The sequence below is a fragment of the Buceros rhinoceros genome, unplaced genomic scaffold (assembly GCF_000710305.1).
Source record: "Buceros rhinoceros silvestris isolate BGI_N320 unplaced genomic scaffold, ASM71030v1 scaffold15477, whole genome shotgun sequence".
NCBI classification, from domain to species: domain Eukaryota; kingdom Metazoa; phylum Chordata; class Aves; order Bucerotiformes; family Bucerotidae; genus Buceros; species Buceros rhinoceros.
This window is the reverse complement of record NW_010422929.1, coordinates 100980-112056: the sequence shown is the minus strand read 5'-3', so window position 1 is coordinate 112056 and position 11077 is coordinate 100980. Positions and strand designations below refer to the sequence as shown.

At 40.9% G+C, this 11077-nt stretch overlaps 1 protein-coding gene across 1 annotated transcript in view; it reads left to right on the top strand.

The window, feature by feature from the left end:
* The first annotated feature begins 1298 nt into the window (after positions 1-1298).
* Positions 1299-11077, top strand: part of UBE2F (ubiquitin-conjugating enzyme E2F (putative)) — a 79800-nt gene continuing 70021 nt past the window's right edge. The window contains exons 1-2 of the mRNA XM_010140246.1: positions 1299-1433; positions 10952-10981. Coding sequence (XP_010138548.1) covers positions 1316-1433; positions 10952-10981 — 148 coding nt within the window. The 5' untranslated portion in view covers positions 1299-1315. The remainder of the gene's footprint in view (positions 1434-10951; positions 10982-11077) is intronic.

Here is an 11077-nt window from a genome sequence, read left to right as displayed (position 1 = left end):
TTATCTCCTGTTTTTTCTGGGGTGAGAACAAACAGAAGGAACAGGCAAAGTAACTGCTGTTGCAATGGACCTATTAAACTTTACTTCAGGGCTTCCTTATGAGACAGAAAGAAACATTGAGACACAGAACTGAAGCTGACAAAGATAAATTAGTCTTATCATTTTATAGTGTGATTGTCTTAATCTCTGTTGTTTAGCGGAGTTTATCATTTGCCTTATAAATATCTCTGCTGATTCTCCATTTTATACTCTGAGAGCCAATGTCTCTGTTACTGCTGCATCATGACTGTCTGATCTTCTATGCAAAGACTGTATAAAGACTATATGCTGACTTTTTACACGTTTTTTCCTCATTTTCTTGAGTTAACTCATCTGACTAAAGGATAAACATTTTCTCCTACCATTTTAGTGGTGGGGGGGCCTAAAGGGTCTGGGTCTTGTCAGCATTCTGTTAGTTTTGGCCAAACTGTTAAGAATGAGTTGCCTTCAACTCAGAGTAGTGTTGAAATGTATTGAGCCATGACAGACTGAATATTTCGGTTTTATAGCTTTGGCATTCTGTCTACCTTTTCTTGTAATTTATTTATCAGTGCGGTTGTCGCCTGTAGTGGAGGACTGACACAGCAAAAAACCTCTTCATTTAGGATATCAAATCTCTGTATGTAACTTTCTCCGCTGTTGCTTTGCACTGCGAAGAGTAGCTGTTGTGCAGCTGTGCAGATAATTGCCCTGTTTGCTGTTTAAACCCCTTTCCTTTCCTGTCTCCTCTTAGTTGGCTCAAAGCTCACTTCCTAGTGTTAGAGAATTGTTCCAGTAACACCTCCCCTCCCCTTTCTCCCTTGTATCTTTTTGGCCAGCCAGAAAAGTAGCTCTGAATATTGTCACATGAAGTGTGGATGAGAATGGTCGTAGCAGGTTGTCTGGCTGGGGATCTGGCAGCAATTATTTTGAAGGAGTGATGTACTGCAGGAGATGGTGCAGTGAACTGGATTGTAAACAGTGATGAAAGTCTGACCTTACTCCAGCAAAACGGAATTTCCTCTTGGCCTAATGTACTGTAACTCCCTCAGCACTCGCACTTGAAACAAACTCATTCTTCAGCTACTCTAGGCCATCCTTGTCTCTAGCTGTGGTCATGTTAACCATATATATCATAGTCTTTGTTTGACTGCGAAGAATATGATGATAGTTGTTGAATAAGAAACTAACTGAAACTCGTTTTTGTTCTCCCTGCCCGCTGTGAGGTGGCCCACGGCTTTTGTTTTGGTAATTGACTTTGTTCTGATATTTGTGTTCTAGATTGAAGACAGCAGTAATGCTAACTCTGGCAAGCAAGTTGAAACGGGATGATGGCGTCAGAGGACCCCGTGCATCCAATCCAGCTTCTGATTCAACTCGGAGGGTGTCTGTTCGAGATAAATTACTTGTTAAAGGTGAAAGGAACTTATATTTAAATATTCTGAGCTTTACAGGTGTGTGTTGCCAGTAAACAATACTAAATTGCATATAAAATGCTTTAGAGAAGTACTTTTAAAACTGCTTGTGACTTACCTCAGGATTCATACTGTAGGGTATACATACATTGGCATACCTTGCACCTCCGACAGCGCTTTGCCTGTAGGACACTTATTTTCGTTTAATAATGTGAAAGGTAAAAAGCTGCCTCCTTCCTCTGCTGAAAAATTGATCCATCATTGGAAATTGTCATCAGTTAAAACATTATGATTAAAAGTTGTCACATAAGTGTCAGTAAATATATAGGGGAGGAATATCAGATTTTATTTCATAGGAAGGTTTTTTTGAGCAAAATCTAACTGCCTGTGACAGGAAAGTAAGTCCTTAAGGTAACATCATTGTTCCTGTGGGCTTTAATGGTACAGTTCAGAGGCAATAAACTTTAAAAAGCTGAAAAAGCAATGCAAGGAGATATTTTCCATAGACCTGGAATCACTGGAAGTTGAATATGAGGTAGTGAGTAAAAACCCAGTGCTCATTTTTGTAGTACCATATGGTCTATTCGAGGAAAGCTACCATAGGTTATTACTAGCTGGTGGGGAAAAAAAAAACCCAAACTTTGTGTCGGTTCTGGGTAAATGAAGTAGTTTGTGAGACAATAATTATTTTATAGTGAAATCAGGGTCAGCTTTTTCTTGCTTTTCATTTTTTTTCTGTAGATAATCTTACATTGAAAAATCTGTAGGTGCTACCACTTTGCAGTTACTGTGAGCTTAAGCTCAGGTTTACTCCCTCTGGTAACAGTTCAGTGATTTAATGCTTGAGCTGTGCAGCTTGATCCATTGGCAAGAAATATGTTGTTTAGAGTGGTGTTTGTGCTAAAAATGATCAGTAGTGAATATACCACTGTGGATATGAAAGCTGTCACTCTCAGGGTTCATGCCTATCAAAGGAAACTCACGTTTCCGGGTCTTATTTCAGATTGATGGGGAGACAGACCCTGGTATGTTTGCCTGAGGGGCATTGCCTTGCTCTGAGTTACATACGGCTTTTTCGAATTAGGGAGGTTCTCCATGTAGCTGTGTGTACTGGAGCAAGGTTTCGCTGCAAATGCTTCAGTGCACTGGGAAGTGCCTCAGCTGGGAACGTTATATTCAGTTTTCTCTCTGTGCATTGTTCTAAGGCGGGGGAGTTCTAATAAACCCTGATGTGATAACTTACAAAGAGCTTGTTGTAGACTGCTGATTTGGAAATCCTTGGTTAACTCCAGTTCAGAGGGGGAGCGATAGCAGGCAGGAAGAATTAAGCTCTTTAACCAGGCTAAGCTACAAAGCCAAATTACTAAATATATATAATCTGAGATTTTCACTGACCCACAGGTGTCAACTTGAGGGGAAAAACAGCACTGTAATATAGATATGCTTCAACTGTGACGCCTGGTGTGGTGTAAGGTGGACTGTGCCCTTAGAGCAGTCATGTTTTTCACTTTTGTGACTAAAACATGACCTAAATCTGCAAGGAAAGAAAAAAACTTAAGCTAGAGAAAATTAGTATCGACATTGTAATCGCTGTGGCTACTGTTAGCAAACCAGTGCAGACTAAGTATTGAACAAGTCGAGCCCCAAACAGACAAATGTTAAAAGCAGGTCACTGCTGCCGTTCCTCTGACAAGTGTGAGTGCTGGATTGTTATCTGATTGTGCGTGAAAGTTCTATCATGTGTGTCTCCCAATAGAGTTGTAGGAGCGGCTGTCAGTTCTGGTTAGAATGGTCTGGACCAAGATGGGACCTGACAGTAAAGTAGATGACTTCCGTATAACTATACTGACGTGAGAGGAGAATCTAGTAGCTAGAGTGGAAGAGATTTGTTGGGGATATTATCTTTTAAGCTAAATGTAGACCATTTAATTACAAAAGTTTCCAGAACTTGCTCCAGGTCTTTAAGATAGATCAGCTGCAGCAGCATCTACAACGCTAAGAGTCTGAGTGAGGATGGAATTCTGATGTTGATAGTGTTTTTAGGTCATGTATAGATCTGCAGGAATGAGTTTTATAGGGAGAGAATAGCTGCCTGCTGAAGGGGTGCATAGAGTAAGGATGCCTTTTACTGCTTGCTTGTATGAAACTGCTAGTGTATTAGATTAGTGTATTGTATGGAACAGGCTAGTGCATTAGATGTGAAACAAAGTTGTTGGGAACTTGTAAACTCTTCTCTGTAAGTCGGAGTTGTTAACTGGTGGGTTTTTTAGGCTGGAATTATCAAACAGACAGATGATAGTTGCAGAACAGCTGAAAGGCTTGATCAGGTCAATCTCCTGCAACTGTGAATTAAAAAATAATCTCTTCTACGAAAAAGAAAAGAAATGCTGGCTATCGGTAAGGAAGGATGAAGAGGAGGTGATGAGAAAAGGATCAGTAAGGAAGGAGGAGGAGATGAGAAAAGGCCTGGTATCTTCTGTCCTTGTTTGCTCCAGCAGCTGGTTCACTTGTAGCCCTTAATGGTGTTAGTGGTTTTATTCCACCATGTAAAGCCTCTAGGTTTGAGAGAACAAGGGACTGTGGTCACATACAGTAGACAGCTCAGTGACAGCTATGCTCTTTCCATAGCACACGTGGATCCTTTCTGGCCTCAGATAAGTCTATTGCTTCTAAGTCAATAGGAGAGCAATGGGCAACTGCTTTGTGCAGCGTCCTCCACAGCACCTTAGACATGTCCTGGACGCTTAGCTGAAGGCGATTTTTGGCACAGTACCCTAAATCCTGCCTGGCCCTGGGAGTTGGTGATAGTGTATAAACCAAGATCAGATTGCTGTTTGCCTGCTTGAGTGATGATGATGATGATGGTGTGCTGGAGAGATGCTCTCTTACTCCTGATCCACAGGAAATCGGCAATAGTCTAACAAACTCTGCAGACAGATGTCTGCCAGCTTTACTAGAGGTATTGCCCAGACACAGACAGGGTCTGGTTTTTTATCTGGAGGTAGATTAAAGACAGCCTTGTTTATGTTGATAGAGAGTCCTGTCCAGGGAGGCATCACAGGATCTTGTTGAAGGATGTGTTGTCACACTGATAACCCTGCAGCTCTCAAAGGTGCTGTGTACACTTACTGGTAAATAGATCAATGATGTTTTCATTATGGGGTAGGTGGCTGTGACCCCAGCCACTGGTAAGTTTAGACGATGCTTAGAAACTTTAAAAAATTTGGCAGAGACCAACTACATATGTCTGCAAACTGATATTGCCTTAACATAGGAAAAATAAGTAATAATTTAGGTATGATGTTAGCTATCCCACCATATGGATGTGAAGAAAATTAGAAGATGGCATTCTAAATACTCTTACTAAAACAGGAAGTGAGTTATCAGCTGAGAGTCATCAAGTGCCGTACTTGGCTTTAGAGATGGATGTAAGTCGAACAGGCTTTCTTCTCACTTCTGTGGAAACAGTTACTCTTAAAGTTCTGGTGCCCTTTGGTAATTTTTCTAAGCTGTTCATTTGATTGCATACGTATCCAGTGGTGTTATATATGCAAATATCAGTGGCTCAGGACAGTGTTTCATTGGGTTATTTTATGGATGTCTTATGAAAGGAAAAATATCCCTAAAGTTTTTTTTTTGTGGGGAAGTAATTCTGAGACAGCTGGATATTCTCTTCCAGCTGTTTTTCCTCTGAAGTGTTAAAGCTGTGGCTACTGAACAGGACTTGGAAGCAGCCTCTCCCCTGCTGATTATCTCAGTAACTAGTGGAGCACATTTGGGAGGTTAACAGGGCACCTGTGTCTGGGGTGAGGAGTGTGGTGGTAGTTCTGATCTGAAAGCCTGGGAAGTTGCAGGAAAACATCCACAATTTCAAAATCACTGAGGGTGGAAGTGTCTGAGGGTGTGATTGATGAGAACTAGTAATTCAGCTGCCAGTTCTTGGAGAGAGGCTTTCTGGGTGGGGTGGGCTGGAGGGAGACCATGCAGTGACTGAGATGTTTCAAGGCAAATCACATGGAGGAAATGCAAACAACTGGAGAGGGCAGAAAGCAAATACTGATGCAGGAAGGAGGAGCAGACAGAAATGGTTCTTGAATGGGCTCTGCTGCTTTTCTGCTTTGGAGAGAGGCTATAATAAAGCACAGTTTAACAAAGTTCATCATGATGTGTTCTCGCATCTGTATTTTCACTGGATTTTCAGTATAGGCTCAGTTGGAGAGTAAGGCCCTAAATCTGTGGGCCTAGTACCCAAATTAGAGCACTTGATTTAGCAGTTTTCAATGTCTTCTGTGCTACAGAGGCAATTTTTGATGTTAAATTCATCTCTCGGGGTACTTCATTAAGTTAGGAGTAGGGCCTGCATGACTGCTGCTGCAGGATGCTCTGAGGTTTGCAGTGCTCAGCTTGGAAGGCAGATCCTGTCTGAAAACTTGGAAGAGGCAGAGGACAAGCCAAAGTAGTAGTTGAAGTTAATCTTGTATAATGACTGACTACTAAATTGAATTACAGATAGAGAACATGCCAGGACATCAGTAGTAGCAATGTAATGCTTATTGATCACAAAGGTTTTCCCTTGAACTGCACCTAAACATCATCATTCAGTTTTATATTACCAGTAATTTTTAGTTTGGTTGTGACAGCATGAAATAACTTAATAGCTAAAAAAAGGAGTTAGCATGGTTTATTCCTCAGTTGTCTTCAACATTTGTGGCTTTTACAACCAGAGTTTTGTAACCAGGAAATGTTTCAGGTGTGCATCTGTATACACCAGAGAGAACAGAAGAAGAAAACAGACTGTCAAAGTGAGGTGTATGTGCATTGTAAATTAAATTGAGAAGAATCCATATACGTGCTTTCTTCAAGCCTTCAAGCACAGTAATAGCCCTCCTCACAATAACAGGTGAGGAAAATTGAGAGGGGAGAAAATGCTTCTCTTTCCAGAATTAAAAAAACCCCAACCTTCATTACACTCTTGAGATTACATGAGGCATTGTTTGGAAAATGCTGCATTAATCATGTTCCACCTGGGTCACTAAAGCATTTCGTTTTCAATGGTGCTTCTTAGCCACCCCACCAAATTAAATCCTTTATTTTGTAAGAAGGCAGTGGAAAGTTCCTTGATAAATGACTGATATATATTTATTAAAGAGGAAGGTAGTAGTTTACATTAAAATACTTGCAGTGTAATTGTGATAGGTATTGTAAAGCTAAAAAGACACAATGAAAGTAGAAGCCAATTTGAAAAATTATTACTGAGACTTTTTCTAAACAAGGGAGGCCTGGTTCAATGCATCAGTTTGCTCCTAATGACTGATTTTCAGCATACCTGAATTATGAAGTGCTATATTGCAGAGTTAGATTTCCAACCATGGTGGATTTTTCTAGTTTTGAATTAGTATACAGAAGCTGAAGCATGTGATTTGACAATATCTTGTTTAAAATAAACATGGGGAAGTGGAAGGGAAATAAACATCTCTTTGTTAAAAAAAAAAAACCAAAAAACCTGGCAGTATGAGGTGGCTCATTTGACTTATAATACTGGTCTGTATGGTTGTAGAGTTAATGAGCTAAGCAGGGAAAGCTATAGGTAGATGGATAAAAATGAGGAGGCAAACACATTATACTGCTAGAATTGTTAGGAAATACGGCTTTTTTGTCAGAGTGTCAAGGGATTTATCTTTATCTCTGGCAACCTTAAGGATGCACATTAAAGAGGGACCTAAAGAGGAGGGAGGAATTTTGGACAAAACCAGTGAGGAGTAAGTATTGCTGTGGGTGAGCATGTTCATTTCAGTTGAGGAAATAACACTTTCATTTTGCGTTCTTAAAAACAAACTCCAGTGGGAAGCGTATGGCCTGACTCTTTGTGGCATGGCGAGTAAAGAAAGCACTTCTGTATTCTCTCTTACTGAGGTGGGGTGGGAGAAGGAGCAGAACAATGGGATTATAGTCTGTGTATTACCGAATGTAACCTTTGCGTGGGTGTCTCGTAAACCATATGCCTGTACACACATCAGGAGTATGTGTTCCTGTTTCTGTCCTGGAAATTGTCATGGGTAGGGAGAGTTATTGTTTGTGAAATCATTTATAGATAGCTCTAGTTGCTTGTGTTAGGCTTAGCTTTCCCCTGTTTTATGACGTTCCTAAGCTGCTTGGGTTTGCTTTCAATTACTCCAAAATTTCTGATAGGTTTGAGTTTAACCCTTGCCTTTTCACTCTTCTGTTGGGTTAAAATAGCATTTGGAACTGCTCAAACAGATGCATCCTGGGTCAAGAGCAGGACTCTGCAAATAGACCTGCCACTTGGGTGTGCTTCTGCACCAGATCACGTAAGGTTTCAGGAACACATGACTGGCTGGTTAGGAGCAAGTCTGGGTCTGGACTGACTGCACTTGAGGGTGTTTTTTTTTTGAGTGGGTGCAGGGCCTTTCGGTGCTCCCAGGCTTGCTGCTTCTTGGCAGTAAACTCTCTTGGCTGTGAGAGGAATTCAGATGCTCTGCAGTGTTTCTGCACCTCTGCTAAGCCAGTGCTGTGTGGGCAGTGACAAGCACTGTTTTCCTGTGGAAGTTCTGGACTGCTTTGCACGATATTTCCTGAGACTTGGATTATCTGGCTGTTTGTCTTGGCACCTTAAGGAATAGTGAGGTGCCTGGCTGTGAATTGACACAGATACTGAATATTCACAAAGCATGATAAGCAGCAGTCAAATTGGATTTTCTTTACTGTTCAGCTCGAGTTACTGTCATTTTTTGATAGAGGTCAAAAAGATTTTAGATGAAGTTTGTTCTTCAGTTTAATGAGGCTTCTGAAGCGCTTGGAAGTTCAGTACATTAGACGTCTAATTGTTGCTTCTACATTTTGCTTATTTACAAAAAAATCATGCCAGTGATCTGGCAGACTGCACATGGGGCATTTTCTGATGGAGCATATTCTTGTCAGTGGTATTGCTTTATGTAGAAAATACACGACTTAAACCATCAGAATCTTAATGGAGCTTGAATGATATGGTCAAAATGTTTGCCTTCTGAGCAAAAAAATCTAAAAATTATTTCGGTGTCAAGATTGTCACTACTGAAGAGTCATAGAGGTTGAAAAACTCAAACACTGCAGTTTTGGCCCGTTTAAATGTGCTAGTTATTGTTAATCACCAGTGTTTATATGGCACAGTTAATAGTAACATCTATTTCCTTACTTGACGTTACTTTAACTTTGGAGTATTGAAGCAGGTCTTTACCTTCTTTTATCTTTATAAAATAGTTACATTCTTAGTTTCAGTAGTTTGTTGCAGAGTTGTCTAGAAACCTTAGTTTGGGGGAACTTGCCTTTGTTCACAAAGCTTTCAAGTGGATAAGTTATCATATCCTTCCCACAAGTTTGTACACCTTTAAAGAAAGAGAGCATGCTGTTCCGTACTCAGGGCTGTGAGCACCTTCATTTTCATGTTCTCACAAGAAAACTGGCTCATTCTTGTGCCAAGACAAAGGGAAACACAGAACCATAAAAGGAACTGTGGTGATCAGCAGACTCTCTGTGGAACCTTGCAGAAGTGAGGCCCCAGCTCAGCAGAGCTGCTGCAGCCTGGCCGTTGCTGGTTTAAACACACTCTGTCCTTTGGTGCCTCCCTTTTCCCTGCTGCCCTTTTCTCAGAATTGAAGCAAAGGGCAGACAGGACTCATTAAGTTGAACAACATGCAAGCATGGAAAGCAGTCAACACCTTAAAATAAGAGCTAGGTCCTAAACTCTGTGCTCTAGAGAAGATTGATAGTGCCTCCCACGATGAAAGGCTGGTGAGTTTAAAGAGAAAGGAGTGGGGGAATACTCTTACAATAAGTTTGTATAGCTGCAGCCTTCAGTAGGTGGTTATTTCTTGTCTTCAGTTTTACTTTCTGGTTACAAAAAAAAAGCCCTTGGTTATAGCTGAAATTTGGGGTATATTATAAAGACGGTACTTTTGGAAAGCTTTTAGCACAAGTATGGCCCCAGTGTTGCATGTCTTCCAGGGCACAACTTTGGTTAAAACAGCTATGGCTTCATGAATGCTGCAGAGTGTGGGGTTTTAAAGAGTGCAGTAGTGAACTTTTTAGGCACATGTGAAATGCAGTGCTGCTGTTTTGGTGGGATAGGCTGCAGATACACGTATACCAGTACTGTGCCAAGCAAGTGAGAGGTGGGAGTCAAACAAGCATGATGCTCGCTGCAGAGATCAGTCAAGTTTGGCAGGCATGGGTGCAGGAAAAGTTCTGGGGAATTAGTTAGCTCTTAATTGTGGTGAGATCAGTTTGGATTCTGAGCCAAGAAATCACTCCTCGTATCTTAAACTGAATTAAAGCTTTCTTTAGATGTTTTTGAGAGTTGGTGTTGAAATCTCTTATGCATTGTTGCTAGCCCAAGTGTATGAGCTGTGTCTATGTAAACCAGAAAGCAAAGATAGAAATCGTGTGGAAAAGGCTACAGGAAATGCAAAAATATACTTGATTAGATTTCCTAGAACTTTAGAAGTCAAAGCAGAGGTGATTTTGATGCACCTTATTCATACTTCTGTATACAGATACCCAAAAGTAAGGCATCAACAAAATTCCCGAAAGAGGGAGAAAGCAGACTGGGTCTTCCAGAGAAAGGGCTTAGGATTAAACTTTCCTGCCTAGTTTTATGGATGGGTAATACGATAAATAAAAAGGAAATTTAATTGAACAGGAGTGGATATCTATAGCAAACTGTGCTCCCAGGGGAAATATCCAACAGACACAGCAGGAAAAAAAAAATATCTTACCAGTCCTGGGTTTGTTCAGCAGCCTGGAGGTCCGGGGGTTGTTGTGCAATGAATGCAGTTTTTATCACCCACCAGTGCTGGGCCAGGTGATTGAAGTGAAGGTTTGTTTTGGGGTGTTAGGTTCTCTAAATGCTGGTTTCTGCAGGCAGGACCACATCTAGTATGATGGTGCCCTTGAATCAGGGTTTCAGTAGTTCGTTTCAAGTGCACAGTACACAGTGTCGTGCCTGGAGGCTTCCCTACAAAAGCAGTGCATAACCTGCGGCAGTCTGTAGCTGATGGTGGAAGAGCATTAGCTTAGCAATGCTTATGCAGGTGGTGAACCTCCTGTGCTGTTTTCATTGTGGGACTGTCACCTGGATTCTCGAGGTTTCTCTGCTTTTGTGTTTTGCAGGCTGTGGAGTTCTGGCCTTCTTTATTTTTAGTGCCTTATGTAGGCAAGTTTGGAGTTTGGATAATGCCACTGTTTGAAATGCCAGTGCTCTGTGTATTAGAAGCCCTGGTGTTTCCACTGCACTTCCTAATCACAATAGGGTGTGTTTCCATTGTCTGGAGGGCAGGTGAACCTTTTTGGTAATGAATTGTGTGGCTTAAAGAGAAATTTCAAGGTAAACTTCTGGTGCAACTCCATTATATTTTTAAGTAAAAATTGAATTACAGGGTGGTTTAAATTAGATCTGCCAATTTGGACTTCAAGAATGGATTTCTGCTTGCATAAATAACAGTATTTATTTTTTCTTTCGACAGAGGTTGCAGAACTTGAAGCTAATTTACCTTGTAAGTATAGCATTTAATGGCATGCATTTTCAGAGGAAAAGGACCATTGAACTGAATGTTTTGACTGAGTTATGAATGCTAATGATATTTGTTAAC